The sequence below is a fragment of the Hypomesus nipponensis genome, chromosome 19 (genome assembly GCF_054491055.1).
Source record: "Hypomesus nipponensis isolate SF chromosome 19, ASM5449105v1, whole genome shotgun sequence".
Lineage (NCBI taxonomy): Eukaryota > Metazoa > Chordata > Actinopteri > Osmeriformes > Osmeridae > Hypomesus > Hypomesus nipponensis.
The window spans coordinates 684,310-710,191 of NC_140379.1; the positions used below are offsets into that span (position 1 = coordinate 684,310).

Consider the following 25,882-nt stretch of genomic DNA (forward strand, 5'->3'; position numbering starts at 1 on the left):
AGGAGGAGGAGGATGAGGAGGAGGGGGAGGATGAGGAGGAGGGGGAGGAGTGAGGAGGGGGAGGAGTGAGGAGGAGGAGGGGGAGGAGTGAGGAGGAGGAGGGATGAGGAGGGATGAGGAGGAGGAGGAATAGCAGATTTGCAAGACGAAGAGGGGGAGGAGGAGACAGGAAAGAAATTGGGTCACGTCAGTATCAATGATGACAATGTCATCCCTGCTTCAGACTGGTATACATCACCTGAACTCCCCCTCTCCTGCCTCAACCCCCCCTCTCCTGCCTCACCCCCCCTCTCCTGCCTCACCCCCCCTCTCTTGCCTCACCCCCCCTCTCCTTCCTCACCTCCACCCAGGAGCTAGACAAATGACTCCAACATGATATACTCACACCCCAATCTCTCCCACGCAGCCCCCGGGGAAATGATGGTCTCACAGGTTCGTGTCAGAGACACCCAGACAGCCTTCCAGCAGAAAAGCTCACCACAGATTACTGGAGGAAGTCGGCAGATTTCATTACTCAATTTATAATCCGTTTATATGGATACGGACAGTACTGTGTGTTTGTTTTGTGTCTATGTGTATGTGTGTGTGTGTGTGCCTCTGCATGTGCTTGTACATACGTGTGTGTGTGTGTGTGTGTGTCACGCAGGGACAGAAAGGTCATTGATCACATCGGTACTCTGGAGGAGGAGGAAGGAGAACAGGAGGTTAAACCACTTCCAGACCAGACAGGGCCCTCATTTATTACATTCAAAACCCAAATGACATTTTCCTAGTGAATGATAAAGCTACTTCCATCCACATCTTCAATATTCCTCAGAGACTAAGTCACTTCACACACAGCTCTATTAGTGGAAGATACACTTGACAGCCTGGTTACTACTACACTGCCTGTTTGCTAGTATGTAGCCTGGTTGTTAATACACTGCCTGCAGTAAAAACAGCATCACAGTATTTTTGAAGACTGTTACTAGTCTTCAACATTATGATCATTCAGTCTGAAAGCATGATGTACTGAATTAGTCCTGAAGGTATTCCACAAGAGTACTCAAAACCACACTCAATGTTTGTGTCTTTTATATATTCTTTGAAAACACCTGCTGTGAAAGATGGACGGTGTGGGATGTTGGCAGACAAATTAGAATATCAAACCGTCTCCTTCTGGGAGTTTTAGGCAGATGAGAACACCACTGCTCCTACAGAAACTGCAGACTAATCTGACAACTTCCTGCTTTCATTCTGAGGGACCGTGACAGAGAGTTCCACCTCCTGACAGCCTTTCTTCACAGCTGACAGAGGAGGAGAGGGAGAGAGAGAAGAGAAGAGGGAGGGAAAGAGGAGAGGAGGGAGGGAAAGAGGAGAGGAGGGAAAGAGGGGAGGAGAGGACGGAGGGAAAAGAGGAGAGGGATGGAGGGAAGGAGAGGAGAGAGAATAGACAGGAGGGAGGGAGCGAGGGAATGGAAAGAGGGGAAAAAAGAGTGCGCATGTGTGTGCAGGTATATAGTGTACTTGTGTGCTTGCATGTATGAGTGTGTGTGAGCCTGTAGTCATTTGCATCAGTTTCACCACAAACATGTTTTCAATTAAATACACCTTCTGCGCACGCACACACGCACGCGCATAGAGAGAAACGACAGATGGTTACTGGTTGAGTGCTCTAACATTTAGATATGTTCCTCTGTGTTCAGATATTTACATGTTTAAAGAAAGATTCTATGGAAATCAGTCGTAGTGCCTTCGTCTGTGCTCCGCTGGGGGATTCCAACGCAAACAAGAGAACCTGACTAGGAAAGTCAAGCTGTGTGAGAGGTTTGAGCTACACAAGGATAACTGATGACAGTACTTACATTATTGTTTGGCTAGCTGGAAGAAACTTTGAATTTAGCATCTGTTATATGACCTTTGTTATACACGACACAAAGCTTCAATACACCAAACCAGCCTCAGCTGCTGTTTACACGGTATGTAACTACAGCAGAGTTAATCGCCACTTCAAACTCGATCCCTTCATATACACATACAAACACAGCACATTAGACTCCAGGACCTTCACGCCAATGAATACTAAAAGGAAATTAAATTATAGGCGTTATTTACATCTCTCAGTAAAAATAATAGTTTCTGAAGATGCACTTTCTTTTTCTTTTTTTTTTTTTTTTTTACACAAATATACAGGCTCCCCCTCACAGTCAGGCTGCAGTGATTGGCTGCTGGAGGTGTGATGGCGTGGAGTTGATTTGTCTGAGTACGTTCTTGTTTGTTTTCACAAACTTACCACATGAATGGAGGTTTGTTGATCCAAGGTGATTCCAGTCCCCAGGTTTTCCTGATGCCTCTTCTACTCCCACACATTTTTGGGGGTGTTTATTGGATCAGTTTTGCACCAGCAAACCAAACAGTGTGTTGGAGCCTGTTATCAGTGTGTTGGAGCCTGCTATCAGTGTGTTGGAGCCTGCTATCAATGTGTTGGAGCCTGCTATCAGTGTGTTGGAGCCTGATATCAGTGTGTTGGAGCCTGCTATCAGTGTGTTGGAGCCTGCTATCAGTGTGTTGGAGCCTGCTATCAGTGTGTTGGAGCCTGCTATCAGTGTGTTGGAGCCTGATATCAGTGTGTTGGAGCCTGATATCAGTGTGTTGGAGCCTGCTATCAGTGTGTTGGAGCCTGATATCAGTGTGTTGGAGCCTGCTATCAGTGTGTTGGAGCCTGCTATCGGTGTGTTGGAGCCTGATATCAGTGTGTTGGAGCCTGCTATCAGTGTGTTGGAGCCTGCTATCAGTGTGTTGGAGCCTGCTATCAGTGTGTTGGAGCCTGTTATCAGTGTGTTGGAGCCTGATATCAGTGTGTTGGAGCCTGCTATCAGTGTGTTGGAGCCTGTTATCAGTGTGTTGGAGCCTGTTATCAGTGTGTTGGAGCCTGTTATCAGTGTGTTGGAGCCTGTTATCAGTGTGTTGGAGCCTGCTATCAGTGTGTTGGAGCCTGCTATCAGTGTGTTGGAGCCTGTTATCAGTGTGTTGGAGCCTGATATCAGTGTGTTGGAGCCTGTTATCAGTGTGTTGGAGCCTGCTATCAGTGTGTTGGAGCCTGTTATCAGTGTGTTGGAGCCTGTTATCAGTGTGTTGGAGCCTGCTATCAGTGCCCATCCTCCTCTTCCGCCCCTGAGCAACAAGGATCACCGTGGTTACCAGGGGCGAATCTAGGTTCCCACTTTGGGGGGGCAAGCCTTTTTCCTGTGACCCAGCAAAACTAGGGGGGAACATTTTTTTGAAAATATCCTTTTCAAGTGTCTTCTAATGGGTTTTAGGAAGTGACATTAACACATTTAGATTTAAAAATATGAAAGAATGAAAAATAAAAAACAATTTGGGGGGGCTAATGAAACTTTTGGGGGGACTCCAAAATAGGGCGAGATACGCCCATGGTGGTTACCGCCACGCGCACGCGCACGCACACGCACACGCACACGCACACGCACACGCACACGCACACGCACACACACACACACACACACACACACACACACACACACACACACACACACACACACACACACACACACACACACACACACACACACACACACACACACACACACACACACTGTCCCCTGTCTGGGCCTCCACAGGGAGAGGAGGAGAGGAAGAAAGTGACAGTCCTAGTTTTCATGTCCCTGGTGGCTAGTCATCCAGACTTTCATCTCAAGTTATATTTTGCATTTACACAAAAATTAGCTATGCAAAGTATATCATCCAGATGATGTGTATTAGTTAAAATGTCATAATATATGTTAATTCAAAAGATGATTTAATCTAAATATTCATTTTAGGAAATTTACACCTGCAGTCTAATGGTTTAACACAGATACTTTTCCTGGGGATGGGTGTTTGCCACAAACCATCCAATCAAACGATAATCTTGAAGTGACCTCACAGTCAGCTCCACTCTGCCGTCACTACTCTGGAGGTAGCCTACAACTCCACCAGTTCTCCCTTCCTTGCTTGCTGAAAACGCCAAACTAATGTAGTGTGTTGAAATAAGGAATAGCTATCGGGTGTGTGTGTCTCCGCCTTGGCGTGAATGCGTTAGCCCCAATTCAGAAGTTCACCTCCTTCCCTCCAGCCATCACAGAGGTTGAAGTCGTTTGCCCTCTCCGCGGGCTTCCTATTCCAAGCTCTGCATATCAAGGACGAGACTCCGTAGCCTCTCCGTCCGAAAAACTGCTTAACGTTCCTCGCCGCTCGTAGCGAGCGCTGCCGCGGCCCGACGGTTCAGATGGGCACCGGCAGGAGATGCAGGGATGAGACGGCACGGCCGCCACGGTAAACAGCTACATCATCAAGCCTGAGAAGGCGAATACACAACCGAGGCTGTATCGTACCGGAGCACGTAGCGGTCTGTGATTGTTGGGTTGGTTGTTTGAGGTGACTGGCAGACGTGCAGGTGGGGATGGTGCCGTTTGATTTGACGTGTTACAAGGAAGTTAAATCTCGCTTCCTAGTGTACACAGAAACAAGTAGCCTACCATTACTGACCTTGAATGGCTCTGTGAAAGTCTTTTTTAAAACGTACTCAAAGCAAATGCCAGAGATCTGGGTAGAGTCAGAACAATTACAGGGTTCAACACGCTCGTCACAGACGCCATCATTAATGCATAGCTCTGAAATAGCATTGTGTCACTTTACCATTACCCCTACATGAATAATGTATTTGTCTAGTTCAACATCAAATTACCCACTTTGGATTTAACATTAACAACCCAGTCCATAGACTTGTGAAAACTAAAACAAGACCATGCATCATGCAGAGAATAATGGTTTGATTTGAGGCGCATCATTGTCCAGCGCTCCTCTGGCGCCTCCTAGTGGACGAGCCCAGCCTTACAGCCTGTGGGTGTTCCGAACATTCCGCAACTCCCCTTTGAGAACTGCTGCTGAAAACGTAAATTGTAGTCATTGTCCGTTTATACTTTGTACTGTCTGTTTTATACTGTGTTGCCCGACTGCCGGAAACAAAGATCAGTGTTTTGAATCGGTCAACGTGTAAACGTTGAGTGACGGATGTAAAGGCAGGCCTGGTTATGGTGTGGTCGACGCTTCCTTTCAAAATGCGAAAATCCGACTGCTAAATAACTGCTCTCAGACAATCTGCTAATTGCTCTCAGACAATCGCAAATCGCATTTAAAAAATCAACTTTGTTGCGAACTTGCGATGCACATCTACTGGGTAGTTTTTAGATTACATATCCCTTTAGAAGGTAGCATTCTGGCTAGGTCTATTTTGCACATGACAGCCATGCCTTGATCAAATTAAGAAAAACCACCCTGACTAGACCTCTACGTCACAGCCGTTTTATTTATTTAAAAACATTTACAAAAAGTTTGACAGCACAGAAGAATGACAAGCATAAGAAACACCTAGTGTGTGTGGGCTAGTGGTTTGCCTTGATGCGCTGCAGTTTCTTCCGCAGGTCTTCCAGGCTGCTGGCGGCAGGCTTGGGGGGGCCCTGGTGGGGGGGCGGGAGGTGGGAGGCCTGGCTGAGCATGGAGATGGAGGACAGGGGGGCCTTGGAGAGCAGGGGGGCCTTGGAGAGCAGGGGGGCCTTGGAGAGCAGGGGAAAGGAGGTGGAGATAGACATTAACTCCCTGATCCCTACTAATCAGCCGGCAGTGTGTGCGTGTTATAGCCTACAACTAAACAAGATGGTGTGTGAGTCAGATGGCCCCTGTGCACATGGGGGTGTCCCCAGTAATAGTCGGGTCAGGGAGCTGGTGCCACAGCAACCTTCCCCCTGATCAGGGTGCAACTCATCACTCTCACGTGTGTGTGTGTGTGTGTGTGTACCTGGATGGTGCTCTCCTGCAGCAGTCTGAGAGCACTCTCCTGGTATTCAGACGGTTTAGGCTCCTCCCCTCCACTGGGCTGGGGGGCGGGACCACCTGAAAGAGAGACAGGTTACTAGTCTGGACCAGCAGGGACTGGTGTGGACCAGGTGCGTATGTGTGTGTACCAGCAGCAGGTGTCCTCTTGCTGGAGTGTGTGTGGAGGCTGTGCTGTACGAGGGTCTGGAGGGGGGCAGGCAGCCCCCTCAGGTGGGGCGTCAGGTGGGGCGTCAGGTCCACCTCTGCATGGTGCTGCCTGAACACAGCCAGCTCAGAGAGACCCTGCACACACACACACACACACACACACACACACACACACACACACACACACACACACACACACACACACACACACACACACACACACACACACACACACACACACACACACACACACAAGACACACACACACTAGACACGCATGGATGAGATGGTTCCACTCGACAGCCTCACCTGGGTGCAGTTCTCCTGGGAGGTGATCTTGTTGAAGATCTTCTGAATGTTCTCCTGTCTATCCCTGTACAGCTGCAGACACACAGTCACATCAGCACTGCTGGAGGGGGGGGGGGGGGGTACTGAGGCGTCTCTGGGTCCTCATCAGACCTGTGTGTGTGTGTGTGTGTGTGTGTACGTACTGAGGCGTCTCTGGGTGCTGCTGACAGCAGCATCTTCAGGTGAGTCTCCAGACCGGACGCTCTCCTGTCTTCCACCAGGGTCAGGTGCTCCAGGATCTACACACACACACACACACACACACACACACACACAGTGAACCCCAAAATGTGTGTGTCCATGCATCGGAAAGCTGGGGGGTGTGTGTGTGTGTGTGTGTCAGCTGGAGTGTGTGTGCACCTGGGGGCCAGTACACTTGTAGAGGGTGTGCAGCAGGGTTTTGAGGGTGCGGTAGGGCAGGTCAGAGGTCAGCCCTCGCAGACGCTTTCTGGTGAACACCATCATGAAGTTGTGGAGTGCCAGCAGGGTCTGGTCCAGATCCAGGTCTCCCACCGAGGCTGGGAGGAACCTGATCACCCTCCACACACACTGCACACAGGGAGACACAGTGAGGTCACATGACTGAGAACAGGACTCCACAGTCCTCCCCCCCCTCACTCCCTTCTCTCACCTTCATGACCAGCTCAGAGAACTTGGAGGTCGACGAGGACTCCAAACTCTCCTGCATCAGCACCAGCAGAGAGCTTAACACACACACACACAAACGTTAGGGGGACCTGAGGATCACCAGGGTGCCTGAGGGGTATTAGAGGGCACCCGAGAGGCATCAGGGTACCTGGTATTATTAGAGGGTACCTGACGATGCGGGTACGGTCAGCCCTCTCCAGCAGCAAGCTCAGCACCTGGTTGGCTTCCAGCAGCACACTGCCCTGGTCCAGCAGCGCCACGCTGGGGTCCAGCAGCACAGCCAGCAGCTCCTCCACTACCTCCCTCAGCACCACCACAGACACCTCGCACGCCAGGGAGGGCACGCCCAGCAGCTGGGGGGGGGGGGGGGGGGAGTTAACTACAGCTCCCTGTACTAAAACCAAAACACTCAGATTTGATGATGCAATCCTACTGTAAACAGCTGGAACCTCTACATACAGTCTCCTGCTCCTCTAACATAACTGCTACAAAAAAACAAAATGGCCGTTTGGTTATCCTGGATATCCAGGAAACTCCCACCCAGAGCCCTACAGCCCTCCTCACCGTGAACATGCTGTCCAGCAGGCGGCTGCAGAGCTGAATGACCAGGGCGGGAGGCGTGCGCTGGTTGGCCAGGTGAGAGGAGCGAGCCAGGCGGAGCTGCAGACAGCAGACTTGCAGGAGCTGGTCTGACAGGCCCTCCATCACCCCGGGCCTCCGCAGGGCCTGCTGCATCTGTGGGGGGGGGGGGGGAGGAGGAGGTGAGGAGAGTGTGTGCATACCTGCTCTAGTGTGTGTGTGTGTGTGTGTGTGTGTGTGTGTGTGGATACCTGTAGGCTGGTGTGTGTGTGTGGGGATTCCTGTAGGCTGGTGTGTGTGTGTGTGTGTGGGGATACCTGTAGGCTGGTGTGTGTTTGTGTGTGTGTGTGTGTGTGTGTGTGGATACCTGTAGGCTGGTGTGTGTGTGTGTGTGTGGATACCTGTAGGCTGGTGTGTGTGTGTGTGTGTGGATACCTGTAGGTTGGTGTGTGTGTGTGTGGATACCTGTAGGCTGGTGTGTGTGTGTGTGTGGATACCTGTAGGCTGGTGTGTGTGTGTGGATACCTGTAGGCTGGTGTGTGTGTGTGTGGATACCTGTAGGCTGGTGTGTGTGTGTGGATACCTGTAGGCTGGTGTGTGTGTACCTGCTCCAGGGCCTGCAGGCTGGTGTTTATGTCTCCAGACGCCACTTGGGAGATGACCAGGTTGATGCTGTGGGCGGGGCTGGGGCGGAACTCCTCCTGGCACACAGGGAGTGGGCGGGGCCTGGATAGGAAACTAAGACAAAGAAACTCTTGAAGGAGATGTGTGTGTGTGTGTGTGTGTGTGTGTGTGTGTGTGTGTGTGTGTGTGTGAGAGAGTGTGTTTGCACTAGGCGTTCAGACATCAAGGTCGCTACAAGTTCGGTACACCAGAGGGAAAATCAAAACAAACTAGGTTCCTCTACAAGTGAATACGGCGCATTGAAGATGACATGTACATTCAGATTGCGTCAGTGATTTTTTTGGCCCTATTTGTATGTGTATGTAAAGGCTGGTTAAGCACTGTAGGGAGGAGAAGTTGGACAGTTGTTTTTGTTGCAATCCATTCGATTGCGTTGCTTGTATTGGAGGTTACAAAGTTTTTGTGGCAAAAAGTGACTTATGTCAACGAAGGGTACTCAGTGCTAGCATACGTCACAACGTCGACAGCACACTTTAGCAACGACGCATGGATACAACGTGCATTGATGTGCTGTTGCACAGCGAGTATCGTGTGTACTAGTAGCAGCACATATACATGCAAATCAAGACTTGCATGTACAGTAAGTAATGTCACAATAAATAATGTATTTTAACTCAGCTTGTGTGGTGCGTAGCTGTCTTCAATGCCAAAGCCTAAACTTTGTCAAAAGAAACATTCTAATTTCTGGCGCTTTCAAACAATCCCACAACTGCTGAACAAATAACCCAAATAATTGTTATTATTTAGCGCAGATTTCAATGACGCACCGTCGCTTGACTGCGAGTTAACATGATTGGCTGCTATGACAACAGATGTACAATTAGTTATTTTTCTGCTGCTCAAAAACTAAAACGGAGATAGCCAAAGTAACGGAAAGTCGCTAGATTTTACGCTACACTACCTCTATCACTTTCTCTCACAAAAACGATCAACTTGCTTTTTAAGGCACTCGTCAACCAAAGAGATGGATGCATAAAATAATTATTTTTGTTATCAAAACAATTTAAGATTACTGTTCCTTGTTCAGATTATTCTTGCTCTGCTAATCATCTCTGCCAACTGCGAGGGCTCTCAAATGTCACGCATTGAGCGTGACAGTCACTCATTGCGGTCTTTTGTCACGTTCAACTACAGAGCAAACCACTGGAGCTCGAGCATCACTTTGAGCAGTCATGATCTCCTGTTTTAATGATACAACAAATTCACAACTTGTTTGACAAACAATGACAACTTGACTGCTGTTAGAAAACGTTTCCCAGATAATTAGCATCATTTTTTCACGAGTGTCTGTAACTTAACCAACAGTTTTACAGCCTGTTCACTGACAACACCTGCTCGGAACAAGTAGTTCATAGATGTAGCCGGTCTGTACGGTGAAACCCACTCCTCAGGTACGTAAAAAGATACCCGCGTCAACATATTGCTATCTTTCCGTTGGCGTTGTTTGAAGTGGTGGCAGTTTGGATGTCAGAGGTGGCAGGTTTGTACCGAGTGCGGGACGAACATTGGCCCGATACCTCAGACGGAGCTTGCAATATCACGTTAAATACATTTAAGTGTTTTGCATAGTCGATGTTAAAGGTCACTTTTAAAATAATGTCATTAATTCGGACCCTCTGACACACAGTGTTGCACAGTGCTCGTCTTATCCACCACTCTCTCACCTGTACTACGGTAGCTAACTGACTGGTAAAACACCGTTTTCCCAAACTTGCGATCTTAAAGAGGCCGGCGGGTCCTCTATCTCTTAGTGCTGCTAGCTATCTCTGACTCACTGCGCGCCAATCAGAGCTTCAGAGCTATAGTGGGGCAACAGATTAGGTGTCACTAAAGAACACAAGTATCTAACAGTAGTTTACATTTAGTCATTTAGCAGAGGCTCTTATCCAGAGCGACTTACAGTAAGTACAGGGACATTCTCTGAAGCAAGTAGGGTGAAGTGGCTTGCCCAAGGACACAATGTCATTTAGCACGGCCGGAAATCGAACTGGCAACCTTCAGAGTAACATCCTGATTCCCTAACCGCTCAGCCATCTGACTCCTCAAGTCTAGTTCCGCATTACATTAGTTAAAATGCACGCAAGTTTTATACCGTGTCATTTCATGCCCCGAACCATGACGCCCATACCGTAAGGTTCAATACGAAGACATGTACCGTTCCACTTCTAGTTTGCAAGCGTGTGTGTGTGTTACCTCCGCAGGCTGGCAGGGGTCTGCAGGTGGTCTGGGCTGGGCTGATACAGTTGTGGCATCTCTCTGACAGGGCTGCCATTCTGCTCCAGGAGATGCACGTCCAGACTGAACTCTGCTGGAGGGGGCAGGGCCTGCTGCTCAGCACTCTGCGCCCGGATCTGACTGGGGGGGGGGGGGGGGGGGGGGAATCAACTTTCACACCTTTATTGATGCAAGTAATTTAAATCTCCCTCGGTCTGAAGTCCTGGCTGAGGAGGAGGAGGTAGGTCTGTCAAAGGTGTGTGTGTGTGTACCGTAGTTTGCTGGCGGGCTGCTCGCTGGGTTTGCGTAGCAGACTGGCATTGGGGTGAGGGGGCGGGGCCTTGTCCTCCCCCTGTTTGGGGGGCGGGGCGGCGGAAGGGACTGGCGGGGTCTTCTTCCCTGAACGCTTGATCCTCTCCTCCAACATGCTCATGTCCTTATCAGACAGCTAGGGAGAGGGTAGATCAGACAGGGCAGTAGGAGAGGAGAGGGTAGATCAGACAGGGCAGTAGGAGAGGAGAGGGTAGATCAGACAGGGCAGTAGGAGAGGAGAGGGTAGATCAGACAGGGCAGTAGGAGAGGAGAGGGTAGATCAGACAGGGCAGTAGGAGAGGAGAGGGTAGATCAGACAGGGCAGTAGGAGAGGAGAGGGTAGATCAGACAGGGCAGTAGGAGAGGAGAGGGTAGATCAGACAGGGCAGTAGGAGAGGAGAGGGTAGATCAGACAGGGCAGTAGGAGAGGAGAGGGTAGATCAGACAGGGCAGTAGGAGAGGAGAGGGTATATCAGACAGGGCAGTAGGAGAGGAGAGGGTAGATCAGACAGGGCAGTAGGAGAAGAGAGGGTAGATCAGACAGGGCAGTAGGAGAGGAGAGGGTAGATCAGACAGGGCAGTAGGAGAGGAGAGGGTAGATCAGACAGGGCAGTAGGAGGAGAGGGTAGACAGACAGGGCAGTAGCAGCTTACGTGTCCTATCAGCTTATAGATCTGCTCTCCACAGACGTTGTAGACTGCCACCATGGTGTTGAGGGCTGCGTTGCGGACGCAGGCGTCCCTGTCACTGATGTGCACGGCGATGTCCTTCAGAGAGCGCGGCGGGCTGGGCTGGCACACGATCAGACCATACAGCTCCAGCAGACACCCCAGCTCCTCCAAACACTCTGAAGGAACACGAGAAGTTACACTGCTGTCTGGAGCAGCACCTTCGGAAGTCTGGCTTTACTTGATTGTGTCTCTCACCAGCCCTCTGTTTGGAGTTCTTGGAGCGGGCTCCCTCCATGAGGAAGGGGAAGATCTTGCTGGCAGGGTAGACCTTACAGAGCATGCTCAGTATGCTCCGCACATCCTTACGTACCCCGTCTTTAGACTCCCCCACCTGGAGACACACAGTCAGTCACACAGACACAGTCAGTCACACAGACACAGTCAGTCACACAGACACACACAGTCAGTCACACAGTCAGTCACACAGACACAGTCAGTCACACAGACAGTCAGTCACACAGTCAGTCACACAGACACAGTCAGTCACACAGTCAGTCAGTCAGTCACACAGTCAGTCAGTCAGTCACACAGTCAGTCACACAGACACAGTCAGTCACACAGACAGTCAGTCACACAGTCAGTCACACAGACACAGTCAGTCACACAGACAGTCAGTCACACAGTCAGTCACACAGACACAGTCAGTCACACAGTCAGTCAGTCAGTCACACAGTCAGTCAGTCAGTCACACAGACAGTCAGTCACACAGACACAGTCAGTCAGTCAGTCAGAGTCAGTCACACAGTCAGTCACACAGTCACAGACACAGTCAGTCACACAGACACAGTCAGTCACACAGTCAGTCACACAGACACAGTCAGTCACACAGTCACACAGACAGTCACACAGACACAGTCAGTCAGTCACACAGTCACACAGACAGTCACACAGACACAGTCAGTCACACAAACAATTAGCAAGCCTAGTTGGACATGAGTTACCATCTAAAAGCTTGGTGTGTGTGAGTCAGATGGCCCCTGTGCACATGGGGGTGTCCCCAGTAATAGTCGGTCAGGGAGCTGGTGCCACAGCAACCTGCCCCCTGATCAGGGTGCAACTCATCACTCTCACGTGTGTGTGTGTGTGTGTGTGTGTGTGTGCAGCACGTGAGAGCACACCTTGAGGACGAGGTAGGGTATGAAGGCTGAGGCCTCCAGCTCGTTGAGGTGGTAGCCCATGTGGGCCAGGCAGGGCAGCAGCAGCTTCAGGAAGTCCACTGCCCTCATCAGCACGCTGCTGTTGGTCTCAGAGAACCTCAGGGTGAGCCACTTGAGGAGCAGATCCAGACAGGAGACCATGGCCTCCTTCTCCTGCTCCAGGCGCTGTGGTTCAGCACGTACAAGGATCGAGTTACCAGCTTGATGAGATCTAGTTTAACTACTACATTAAGTAACTCAATAATGTGTAAGTAAAGTGTTAGCGTGTTAGCAGCTTCAAACTTAGTTATAACTGATAATATACTTTATTTACAGGAGATGGGAAGCCTTCGAAAACTTTTTCGACCTTTTATCAAAATATTTTGTAAACCTTAAAAAAAAAAACACACCTTTCAAAACTTTTATCCACCTTTTAAAAACTTTTGTATCTTTTATCCCCCCCCCCAAAAAATGGTGTAAATCTTTTTTTCTTAGTTTTTTCAGAAATATTTTTACAACCTTTAGAATCTTTCATCAAAAACATTATTTAACCATAAAAAAAAAAAAACTTTAAAAGTTTTTTTTCTTTTTTTTTTCCTGAACGTTTCCCCCCAAAATATTTTGTAAACCTTTTGCAACTTTTATAAAACATATCTGAACCTCACATCATATTAATACACTATAGACAGCATATTAATACACTATAGACAGCATATTAATACACTATAGACAGCATATTTGCAGGAATAATTATTGACAGATAGCAGAGAACTTGCAAAAACAAGTGAAAAAGTTGCTAGCCTAGATTTGAACTGTTCTGTAAGTTATAGCCTATGGACTAGTGTGAGTCAGATGGCCCCTGTGCACACGGGGGTGTCCCCAGTAATAGTCGGGTCAGGGAGCTGGTGCCACAGCAACCTGCCCCATGATCAAGGTGCAACTCATCACTCTCACGTGTTTGGTGTGTGTGTGTGTGTGCGCGCACGCGCGCACGGACCTCGATCATGCAGCTGATGGCTCTGATGTGGTGCTGGAAGTCCTGGTGGAAGAGTTCCTCCAGCATCCAGCGAGCCACACAGGGAGACATCTGAACCTTCAGCTGCTCCACATGCTCCTCCCGAGGGGATGGGAAGCTCCACTTCAGCACCTGACTCACCAGGACAGAGAGAGAGAGACAGACGGATACACAGAGACAGTCAGTCTTCATGCAGCGGTTGCTAACCTCCACACAGGAGAAGCACACACCTTGCTGGTACGGAGCTCCTTGCCCCCAGGCAGCAGGATGAAGATGGGTCCTGAGTGCTCCTCCTCCTCCTCCCTGGCCTTCCCTGCTGCCTTCTTCCCAGCATGCACCTGGAGGGCAGAGCACAAGACGTTGACCAGCCAGGGCCTGCTGACTGCTCCCTCCCAGGGGACAGTGTGTGTGTGTGTGTGTGTGTGTGTGTGTGTGTATCCACACAGCAGCAAGTTGACAGGATGACCCACCTTGGGCTTGGCGGCTGCTTTGGGTCTGGGCTCTGCTCTGGACTCTGGCTCCTCACTGGAGGGCTGGCTGGGTCTCCTGGAGGGCTGGCTGGGTCTGGTAGCTGGGGAGAGACAGAACACAACTCTCCACTATAAACATCCTCTACAAGGGGTAACCTCTGATGCGTTATTATTATGTTTGCTCATGTTGTTATTATCCATAACGTTCTCCTAGTCAGACTTTACCAGACTAGTGGAGAGAACTGTCTGTCTGTCTGTCTGTCTGTCTGTCTGTCTGTCTGTCTGTGTGTACCAACCTGCAGGCTTGGCTGGGGGAGGAGGTGCAGTAGGCTTGGCTGGGGGAGCCTTTGCTGCCATGGCAACTCTGGCTTTCTCCAGAAGAGCCACCACCTGGTCTCTGGAGGCTGGCTGAAGATCTCACACACACACACACACACATGCACACACACACACACACACGCGCACACACACACACACACACACCAGGGTCAACCCTGAGCCTGGGTCTACCCTGAGCCTGGGTCTGGGTCTACCCTGAGCCTGGGTCTGGGTCTACCCTGAGCCTGGGTCTACCCTGAGCCTGAGCCTGGGTCTACCCTGAGCCTGGGTCTGGGTCTACCCTGAGCCTGGGTCTGGGTCTACCCTGAGCCTGGGTCTGGGTCTACCCTGAGCCTGGGTCTGGGTCTACCCTGAGCCTGGGTCTGGGTCTACCCTGAGCCTGGGTCTACCTTGAGCCTGGGTCTACCCTGAGCCTGGGTCTGGGTCTACCCTGAGCCTGGGTCTACCCTGAGCCTGGGTCTACCCTGAGCCTGGGTCTACCCTGAGCCTGGGTCTGGGTCTACCCTGAGCCTGGGTCTACCTTGAGCCTGGGTCTACCCTGGGTCTGGGTCTACCCTGAGCCTGGGTCTGGGTCTACCCTGAGCCTGGGTCTACCCTGGGTCTGGGTCTACCCTGAGGCTGGGTCTACCCTGAGCCTGGGTCTACCCTGAGCCTGGGTCTACCCTGAGCCTGGGTCTACCCTGAGCCTGGGTCTGGGTCTACCCTGAGCCTGGGTCTGGGTCTACCCTGAGCCTGGGTCTGGGTCTACCCTGAGCCTGGGTCTGGGTCTACCCTGAGCCTGGGTCTACCCTGAGCCTGGGTCTGGGTCTACCCTGAGCCTGGGTCTGGGTCTACCCTGAGCCTGGGTCTGGGTCTACCCTGAGCCTGGGTCTACCCTGAGCCTGGGTCTACCCTGAGCCTGGGTCTGGGTCTACCCTGAGCCTGGGTCTACCCTGAGCCTGGGTCTGGGTCTACCCTGAGCCTGGGTCTACCCTGAGCCTGGGTCTGGGTCTACCCTGAGCCTGGGTCTACCCTGAGCCTGGGTCTACCCTGAGCCTGGGTCTGGGTCTACCCTGAGCCTGGGTCTACCCTGAGCCTGGGTCTGGGTCTACCCTGAGCCTGGGTCTACCCTGAGCCTGGGTCTACCCTGAGCCTGGGTCTGGGTCTACCCTGAGCCTGGGTCTACCCTGAGCCTGGGTCTGGGTCTACCCTGAGCCTGGGTCTACCCTGAGCCTGGGTCTACCCTGAGCCTGGGTCTGGGTCTACCCTGAGCCTGGGTCTACCCTGAGCCTGGGTCTGGGTCTACCCTGAGCCTGGGTCTACCCTGAGCCTGGGTCTGGGTCTACCCTGAGCCTGGGTCTGGGTCTACCCTGAGCCTGGGTCTACCCTGAGCCTGGGTCTGGGTCTACCCTGAGCCTGGGTCTGGGTCTACCCTGAGCCTGGGTCTACCCTGAGCCTGGGTCTGGGTCTACCCTGAGCCTGGGTCTGGGTCTACCCTGAGCCTGGGTCTACCCTGAGCCTGGGTCTGGGTCTACCCTGAGCCTGGGTCTGGGTCTACCCTGAGCCTGGGCCTGGGTCTACCCTGAGCCTGGGTCTACCCTGAGCCTGGGTCTACCCTGACCCTGAGCCTGGGTCTACCCTGAGCCTGGGTCTGGGTCTACCCTGAGCCTGAGCCTGGGTCTACCCTGAGCCTGGGTCTACCCTGAGCCTGGGTCTACCCTGAGCCTGGGTCTACCCTGAGCCTGGGTCTACCCTGAGCCTGGGTCTGGGTCTACCCTGAGCCTGGGTCTACCTTGAGCTTGGCGGCAGCCTTGTTCATCCTGTCGAAGCCCAGGTGAGTCATGAAGGCTGGGAGAGCTTCCTGAGCCCCCCTCCTTACGTCAGGGCTCCTGTCCTCAGCACACGCGTACAGGGCGGGCACGCACAGCTGGAGGTCAGGGGGTGCGGAGCGCAGGGTGGGCAGACTGGCAGCCAGCCAGCCCAGGACCTGGAGGGGGGAGCAACACACACACACACACAAGATCGGGATTGAGGTGGATTGGAAGGACAGAAAATGAGTTAACCTTCTTTGATTACAAAGATGACAGCAGAGCACAATCGAGTCCTCATCAGGGATGCCAACTTTTGTTGGAAAATATTTCAGATTTGTTTTCCTCTTTTTTTCTTCTTAAGGTTAAAAACCAAATTTGAACATATTTTTTCAAACTTTAGAAACTTTTGGGGGGGGACCCCCCCCCCCCCACACACACACACACAGTAAAAGGAGAGGAAGAGAGATCAGGGCCAAAATATAGATTAAAACAAAGGTAACAAGCATTTAGAAACGTTTGTCAACCCTTTGAAACTGGAAAAAAATACATATTTTCGAAACTCATTTGTCGGGATTTCTAAACAATTTCTGTACATTTTCCAACAATTTTTTTCCACACACAGTAAAAGGAGAGGATGAGAAGAAAGTCAGTGAGGTGGGTAGAGGACATGTCACACCTCTCACACACACACACACACACACACACACCTACCTCTTGGCGGAGGAAGGGGTTTTCCCTCCCCAGTTCTGCAGCTAGCTCCTCCCCCTCCAGCCACGCCCTGAAGCCTGTCTGCTCTTCCCAGCTGCTCAGTGTGGCCCGCGCTGCCGCACGCACGCCCACCTGAGGACACAGCCGTCACCAGACAGGTTACCCTGCGGTCCCAGGACAGGAGTGTGTGTGACTGTGTGAGTGTGTATACCTTGCTGTCTCCCAGGACAGTAATGGCAGGGGTTCCCAGGGTCTTGATGTGCTGTTTGAGGGCGGGGCCTATGGCAGAGGCCATTTGCTGCATGATGGACAGAGTCTGCTGGACCTAACACACACACACACACACACACACACACCGTTACATCACCCACACCCCACCATCACACTCCTGCTGGATGGTCCTATGGCAGAGGCACCCTCCCTCCCTCTCTCACCAGGATCTTGTTGGAGTCAGTCAGCCTGGCCCTCAGAGCCGCGGGCAGATCCCCCAGACTGGGCAGGATGAGCTTGGCCTCTGAGATCACAGCGGCCACCTCGTCCAGACCCTCCTTACGGACCTTCCAGTTCTTGTCGGCCATCTTGGACAGCATGGCCGCAGAGATCTGACCACTAGGAAAGGAGAAAGACGACTCCCATCACCAACGGCACGAAACAGAAACACAACACTTAACCCTTTTTAGTGAGACGAGATGCACCACCTGATGTCTGTACGAGGGAGGAGATCCACCAGCACCCCAGCACCCCCCTCCTCCTGATCCTCCTCCTCCTGCTCCTCATCCTGACCTCCAGGCCTCTTGGGGGCGCCTCTGGAAGGAGCTGGGGGACTTTGGCCCTGCATCTGGCAGACAGACCATCACATCAGCAGTCAGACAGACCATCACATCAGCAGTCAGACAGGCTGTACCAGTCATTACTGTCACCTTCACCCCAACTAGTCACACGCCTAGAGGCTTCAGGAACACTCAACATTTCAAAAAGTTCTGAAGACGATCAGGATCTCCCTAGAGTCTGTGTCCAGACGGGGGAAGAGGGGTTTGAGAGTCGTGAGCAGGGTGAGGAGGAGACGGTACCTTCTGGAACTCTGCGTCTATCTGGGAGAGGAGCGCTGCCTTCTCTTCCTGGAAGAAGAGCTTCAGGGGAGGGCCAACGTACAGGAACATCACCCCGAGCAGGGCCACGGCAGCCGTCCTCACAGCCTGGACACACACACACACAGAGAGAGAGAGACAAAGACAGAGAGAGAAACACACCTTGGTGAATGGGATCAGGTAAACAGACAGGAGAGGAACCCTTGTGTGATCAGATGACGCGTCTCGCGGTGTTGCTCTAACAGAGCAGGACAAACACCCACTGGGTTAGTGGCTCCTAACGCCGTCTTGATGTGGATGATGAGGGTCTGAACATTGATCCTGCCGGGGGGGGGGGGGGGGACGGGACGGGACGGGACACAAAGACAAAGCTAATTGAGAAAAAGAGTCCATGTCTGCATTCAGTAGAGCAGGGGGAACAGCCAAGTCTGGACAAGGCCCTGAGGTATGGGCCAATCTTACCCTGCAAACCCAAACTCCTTCATGGCACCAGCCATCCAGCTCAGAGCTTCACACTGGCTCTTAGGGTTCTTCTGGGCAAGCGCCATCGACACAACCTGGACGACAAGTAACATCCCATCACTCACTCCGCACTGACAGCAGAGGAGAAAGTTGCCTGGGACAAGCGATGTCAGGGAGAGGGGGGTGGATACATGTTGTGTGAGTTGTTGAGTAGGGAGGAGGGTATCTGACCTGTTGTGCGGTCCAGGCCAGGCTGCAGGCCTCTGCTACAGCGCTGAGCGCTTCCCTGGCAGAGCCTCCACACTTGCCGTCACCCAGACGCTCCACCAGTACAACCAGCACGGCCCCCGCAGCCACCCGCGAGAAGACGCCCCGCCGGGCCACCGCCTCCACCACGCGCAACTTCAGCTGCATCACCTGGAAACACACGTTAGCAACCACCAGCACACCAACAGCACCCAAAACAACCCGCAGCAGAGCACTGAGATGTGTGACAGGACCCCTGCTGTGAGCATGTCCCTCCCACAGCTCCAGGAGCAGAGGGAGGACGAGAGGAGGGAGAAGGAGAGGGTACCTGGAAGTTAGTCTCCTTCCAGCCGGGTTTCCTGGCCAACATGCGGACCAGCGCTTGGCAGGGCATCTGGCCGCTGTCCATCTGCTCCACAGCCTAGAGGGCAGAGGTCAACATAAGAAACCCCTTTCCTTGAGGTTAAAGCATCAGCGTAGTTAGAGAGGGGCTGTACCTGGAGGTAGTCCTCCATGCTGGCTAGACGCTCCTTCCAGTTGGCGCTGCCCAGTAGCTGCACACAGGAAGCAGGAAGTACTGCTGTGGCCCGCTCCTCACACTCCTCCAGGGAGAGCTCAGACTCCTGCGGGCCGCTGGGCACAGCCGGCTCCCTGGGCACAGCCGGCTTCCTCCCCTTCCCTGCTCCTCCTCCTCCTCCTCCTGCTGCTCCTCCTGGCTTGGCCTTCCCAGGACCCCCAGCGGGCTGCAATACACAGACATGAAAAACACATGTGTTTACTTAAGTTTTGGGTGATACTTTTCAAAAGTCTTAAACACCCAAAATTATTTTTAAATTATGTTTTCCTCCTCTGCAAAAGTCTATCAGAAAAGATTTACTTATATAACAAATTTAAAACTTGTGCCTAAGACACAGTTCCCGATGCAGCAGCTCATTGAACACACACCTGGGATGCAGGGGCCTTGTTGGAGGGCCGTGTTGTCTTGGCAGGGACCCCAGTGGGGGGCACGGTCTTACTGACAGGCTTCTCCTCCTCCCCCCTCCAGACGACCCAGCACTTTCTTTGATCTGGTGGGAGAGGAGGCAGGTTTAGTGACAGGAGGAGCAAGAACGTACTACAAGGGACAGTCTGACTGAACGCTGAAATAGTTTAACTGAATCATTTAAATAGACATTGAAATTGTATTTAAACCTGCACCAGTAATTAGAGGTGTTGAAATTAATCGAATAATCGATGCATAGCGATGCGGACATGGACGATTCTGCATCAATACAGTGGCCGACCATAATCAATTATAACGCAATGATGTCGCTCATTAATTTTCCGGCCGCGGCATAAACATTCAAATGAAAAATAACATACTCAGTAGCCGAACCCGTTTCATGTAAACCTATGATAGACTCTAGTCTCATCTGGGTCTCATTTACCTGAGTTCATTGGTCGCGATTCGCATATGTGCCTCAACAAAATGACTGAGTGTGGTTGTGAGATCGTCCTTAAAAACGCTCCAGGCGTTTTAAACGGTGAGATATGGAACTTAATTTCCGATTTTACCAACAGGCTGGGAAGCACGAACTGGATACATCACATGCGATATGCAAAGCCTGTCGCACCAAAATGAAATACGTTGGGAACACTACCAACTTTAGGAATCACGTTAGCCGTGTCCATCTTGAGTTGCTAGCAACACCTGCCGCGGATAACGCAAACTCAGCGGGCAGCAACTCCGAGGATTGATGCAACTCGGTTTTCAATACTATGCTATCTGTTGTGTTCAGACTTTGTTAAATAATAAAGATGATTTATATCTTACTACAACGTACTTGTATTTTTGGATGAAAATATAACTGTTGGAGCCAAAACTATGATTATTATGATTTCAATGTTAACCTTTTGCCTTTATGAAATCATGAATTGTGCATATTAGTTAGTCTTAAAGCGTGGCATGTCGTCACAGCGTCTTGTCAATAATTAATATAGAAAACTGTATTATATTGAACTATACAGTATCTTGATGCATTCTGTCAAGTCAAATATCATATTGGTTTAATGGAAACATTTATTTGATGCATCGTGACGCATCTAGTAATTGAATCGAATTGCTGACATGATAATCGTAATCAAATCGGAAGATCAGTCTCAATTCACACCTCTACCAGTAATACATGTAAGGAGATTAAACTTGAAAATCTTTGAATGTTTTTTTGCTGCTGTTACCTTGTCTACTTTCAGTTTGTCCAGGTCTGCCAGGAAGGGGTTGACCGCCCGCTCCCCCACCACACACATGGCGCTGCCCAGGGCATCGAAAGCAGCGTCCCTCACCTCAGGTGAAGAGTCGTTCACATGCTGCCATGAGGGAAGACAGGAGATTCGGCAGGGGGGATGGGGGGGGAGGGGGGGGTAAGTAAAAACGTTTTTAAGGTTTTACAGAAGGAAAAAATGCTACTGTCAATTTTTACACAATACTATGTTTTTTTGGGGTTAGATTTTATAACTGGTGGTCTGTAGTTTAGGTGAAAAAGTGTTCCTGAATATCCACCTTGATCAGAGCAGCGAAGAGCGGCTTGAGGAGGCTCTTGGGGAGGGAGGAGGGGCTGGAGGCACGGAAGCTTCTGGCCAGGAACAGAGAGGCCTGCTGCTTCACTGAAGGGTTCTTGTTGTCCATCACAGCCAGAACATCCTCACTCAGACTGTGGAGAGAGGTCTGGGAGGGGGAAGGAGGTGGAGAGAGGGGGGAGAGGTAGAGAGAGGAGGGGGAGAGGTAGAGAGAAGGAGGAGGTAGAAAGAGGAGGGAGAGGTAGAGAGAGGAGGGAGAGGTAGAGGAGTAGAGAGAAGGGGGAGGAGGTAGAGAGAAGTTAGAGAGAGGGGGGAGGTAGAGAGGACGAGGTAGAGAGAAGGGGGAGAGGTAAAGATGGGGGGTAGAGAGATAAAAGAGGGAGGAGACAGAGAGGGGGAAGAGGTAGAGACAGATGAATGGGTGAGAAAGAGGGGAGGCAGAGAGCCACGAGGAAAGTTCATTTAAGTCACACACCCACATCCGCCCCACACCCCCCCACACAAACCCACACACACCGTGAGGAGGATGGCATCCATGGCCTCCTGCAGAGCCTGGACAACTTGAGGCTTCTTCTCCTTAAACTTCTCCAGCACCGTCAGCACCACCTGGAAGAGAACACCACACATGTCACATGACCACTCCTAGTCTGGTAGCTTTACACGGTAGCTTTACACGGTAGTAGGTAAATACACTCCCCCTCTTCAGACTGTAGCAAGCCTGGTTGTGGTGTGGATACTTACATGGCCAGCATAGGTGCTGAACTTCTTCCTCAGCCCGGAAGCCAGACTAGAGACACATTTCACCGCCAGAGCAACCAGCATGACGTTTGTATCCTTAGCAATGACCTGCAACACACACAAATAAAAATGTCACCAGGTTTTCTGGGAGAGGTTGAAAGACTTACGTCTGCATACAAGGAAGTATATAAACATGTTCCTGAGCAGGTAAGACAGACAACCTGGTACCTTCTTCAGCGCTCGCACCACATCCCCATAGTCTCCAACCTCCAGCCTGGGGCTCTTAACCAGCCCTGCCAGGGCCTCCAGCGCCTCCTTCCTGTCCTGCCACTTCTTGGCTTCCTGCAGAGTCACACAATCAGAGGGGACATGGATGAGCCAGCTCTGGAGCTCCCGTCACACAGGGCCCAACATTAGACAGACGTGCATGAGGGCTGGTTCAGGACGTGTGGCGTGTGCATGAGGGCTGGTTCAGGACGTGTGGCGTGTGCATGAGAGCTGGTTCAGGACGTGTGGCGTGTGCATGAGGGCTGGTTCAGGACGTGTGGCGTGTGCATGAGGGCTGGTTCAGGACGTGTGGCGTGTGCATGAGGGCTGGTTCAGGACGTGTGGCGTGTGCATGAGGGCTGGTTCAGGACGTGTGGAGTGTGCTCACTATCTTGTCGTGGAAGTCTTTGGGCAGCTTGGAGAGGATCTCTACTGGCTCCAGGAGCTCAAAGGGGTCAACTTCAGGGTCACACTGTCCTGTCCCCACACCTGATAGGGAGGAGAGAGAGGGGGAGGAGAGAGAGGGGGACGAGAGAGAGGGGGACGAGAGAGAGGGGGACGAGAGAGAGGGGGACGAGAGAGAGGGGGAGGAGAGAGAGGGGGAGGAGAGAGAGGGGGAGGAGAGAGAGGGGGAGGAGAGAGAGGGGGAGGAGAGAGAGGGGGAGGAGAGAGAGGGGGACGAGAGAGAGGGGAGGAGAGAGAGGGGGAGGAGAGAGGGGGAGGAGAGCAAGAGCAGAGCGCAGGAAGGAGAGAGAAAACACATGACCTTCAGCTTTCTTGGTGGACGGGTCCAGACCAGCATTAGAGCATTTGACTGCAGATCAAAGGTTCGAATCCCTCCTCTGTATGTGCTCTATGAACACGTATTATTACGATCATCATCATCATCATCATCATGGTTACCATCGGCCTGATGAGTCCCTGCCTCAGCCTGCTGGTGCTGCTGCAGCGAGGCGTCCCGGAGGTGCTGCTGGGAGCGCAGGAAGCGCGTCTGTGTGGCGGGTGTGGCCGGCAGTCTGGCCCACTCCTCCTCCAGCTCCCGGAGCAGCACCGGGCTGACCCCCTGCAGGGCGGGCCGCAGCGCGCCCCCGATCCAGCGGTACACCTCCACCGCCAGCCCTCGGGCCTCATCACGCACTGCCTTCTCTCTGGACTCAAAGAGCCGGGGCAGCGCCTTCACCACAGCCTTCAGGCCCACCGTCTTGCACCCAAACTCACTGGGGGAAAGCATTACACATGAGTGTTTGAATGTTGTACATGATCAGAGGATGCGCGTGTCCGGGGTGTAGCTGGCATTTCACATGTCTACACTATTTGAAAAGGGGAAATCTGTCTGCTCCCCACAAACGTTAAGCATGAAGATTACATTTAAAAGCTGCATCCAAAAAGGCGTCTCACCCTTTTCCCCTGAATTATAAAATACAGTTTTCCATCAAACAGGCTCTGTAGAGCCACTTACCCCAGAGCTCTGCGTAGGGTCTCCACACAGCCACACACCATCTTGGGGTTTTTGTTCTCTAGACCTTTGATTAGATTCTCCTGGACAGCTTCTGCCTTTTCTTTTTCTATGTACATGAGGCAGATGTCTGCTCCCAGCTCCCTGGCCCGGGCCTTGGGCTGGTTAAACACCTTGCAGACCACTCCGCTCACCACCTCCCCTGCAGTCCTGCAGGGATGGACACAACCAGACAGCCACGGAGTGAACTGGGGATGGATGTAGCTTAAGCTATATTAGATTCATTACATTACAACAATTCTCATTCAGGCTTTCAGTGTACTGAGCAATACTAATTGTTAGAAAATGTATTGGAAGGCTTGCACACCTTCAAACAGACACATTTCAACACATTTATTAAACCATAATTTTTTATAAGACAGTTTCTCCCTCTCTCACCTCGCAGCTACGTGAGCGTTCTCTACGTAAACCAGCGCCGCCTCCAGACCTTTCAGCTGGGCCACAGCGTTTGAGTCCGTCACAAACTTCACTATGAGAGGCTGGAACTTGTCCCACTCCGGGCTCTTCTCGCCATCTATCCCCCGGAACAGTTTTATGGCCTCCTCGTACCCGTGAAGTCTGGCCTTCCACACCTTCCACACCATAAACAGACAGATTAGCGGGGTGTAGCTAACATTAGAGAACGAACGGTAGCTAACATTAGACAGCTGTAACTAGCATAATGGACTGCAGCGAACATTACACTAGCCATCATTATGTCCAAAATAGCTACGGTTGTAAGAGAGTTTAACAGTTTGTGGTATTTAGTTATCCATATACCGTTCTTGCCTAATGCTTTGATGTCAAATCAAGTACTGTGTAATGTCGCTAGTAGTTAATAACAGTGCTAGAAGCTATAGCTAAGTAGTTCAGACTTTGCACAGTATACAGTAGCTTGAGTCACCTTGTGTTCGCATTTCTGGTTTACAGGCAATCTCATCCACTCAGAGTCGTCACCCATGTTGTCCAGTCTCGTTTTACCTAGAAGAGAGAAGGAAATATGGGATGAGGAAATGTAGCAGATCCAAGGCGAGCTAACAAGCTAGATAAATTCTCCTGTCTGGCCCCCCAATGGTGGAATCATCTCCCCACCTCCATCAGACAACTGACTGTCTCCACCTTCAAGAAAAAGCTAAGACGCACTTGTTCCGGGAAAGCTTTGTTGGATCAGATATTAGTTTATTTCCTCCAGGAACACAATGACACTTATTGAGGGACTTGTTGCACTTGTTGGTTAGTTGTAACTGATTTAGATACTTCTTTCTTGTAAGTCGCTTTGGATAAAAGCTTCTGCTAAATAAATAAATACATAAATGTAATTAACAAAGAGGCTAGCTTGCCAAACCTGTATTCTGCGTCTGGCGTGACGAAAGATGCCTAGCTAAACAGACACGAACTTTTAAGAGCACTTCAGTTAGTATTCTTGGTCTGTTGGTGTTGAAGAGAGACAAAACAGCTCAATGACAATACTGATACAATTCAGATTGTTAGCTAACTAACTAGCAATTAATTCAGTAGCAAACGTGACAGCCAACTCGTAGCTCTAGCTAGGCTAGCTCGGCAGTGTGTAGCCTAGTACTGTAGCTAAACTTAGACATCGATATCATTGCGTAAAATTAAAACGCATTATGTAAAGCATTCTTCACATTTATAAACATATTTGCAGCTGATAAAGCATTGCACTTACCTTTTTTTTCAGGGGTATGAGTCGTGATTGTGTCTCGTTCCAGGGTTATACAGCTGACAATAACACACCTTTCGTTTGAAAATGCACGCAGTTACTGAACTTACCATTGATTGGTCAAGACAGGCGAGCACTATGATTGGACGATTCAAAATGTCTCCCGAGCCCACCAATGAGTTTCATTAGACGAGAAGGCGGATTTCTAATGTTTTGAATATCAAAGCTCCTTCAAACACTCTTTTGATTCATAGTACAAGAATAACACTGGTAATAATAGTAGCAGTAATAATAATAATAGTAAGCTGGTAATAATAACCATGGTCTGGGTGAATACTCGATTCTGTTGGCTGC

At 51.1% G+C, this 25,882-nt stretch overlaps 1 protein-coding gene and 3 non-coding genes across 4 annotated transcripts; all 4 read right to left on the reverse strand.

The window, feature by feature from the left end:
- Positions 1-5,329: 5,329 nt before the first annotated feature.
- On the reverse strand, positions 5,330-25,634 carry LOC146246473 (cytoskeleton-associated protein 5-like). Its single transcript, XM_084682207.1, is given in 43 exon segments — positions 5,330-5,594; positions 5,837-5,931; positions 6,003-6,156; positions 6,331-6,402; positions 6,513-6,608; positions 6,730-6,918; positions 7,001-7,073; positions 7,186-7,370; positions 7,582-7,752; positions 8,202-8,334; positions 10,474-10,635; positions 10,767-10,942; positions 11,460-11,653; positions 11,733-11,868; positions 12,656-12,859; positions 13,671-13,820; positions 13,919-14,026; positions 14,159-14,259; positions 14,455-14,566; positions 16,269-16,463; positions 16,999-17,127; positions 17,207-17,320; positions 17,430-17,604; positions 17,694-17,833; positions 18,066-18,191; positions 18,347-18,404; positions 18,546-18,640; positions 18,777-18,962; positions 19,120-19,212; positions 19,289-19,521; positions 19,524-19,534; positions 19,737-19,858; positions 21,009-21,137; positions 21,331-21,495; positions 21,864-21,953; positions 22,089-22,193; positions 22,314-22,427; positions 22,741-22,841; positions 23,256-23,569; positions 23,812-24,018; positions 24,247-24,440; positions 24,752-24,828; positions 25,535-25,634. Coding segments are annotated over 42 exon segments (5,835 nt in total). The 5' UTR covers positions 24,809-24,828; positions 25,535-25,634; the 3' UTR covers positions 5,330-5,423.
- On the reverse strand, positions 5,701-5,813 carry LOC146246474 (small nucleolar RNA SNORD67). The gene has a single exon (XR_014734348.1). It is a non-coding gene; the product is annotated as a small nucleolar RNA SNORD67 (small nucleolar RNA).
- LOC146246475 (small nucleolar RNA SNORD67) lies at positions 12,498-12,609 on the reverse strand. The gene has a single exon (XR_014734350.1). It is a non-coding gene; the product is annotated as a small nucleolar RNA SNORD67 (small nucleolar RNA).
- LOC146246476 (small nucleolar RNA SNORD67) lies at positions 13,516-13,628 on the reverse strand. Its single transcript, XR_014734351.1, has one exon. It is a non-coding gene; the product is annotated as a small nucleolar RNA SNORD67 (small nucleolar RNA).
- Positions 25,635-25,882: the final 248 nt, after the last annotated feature.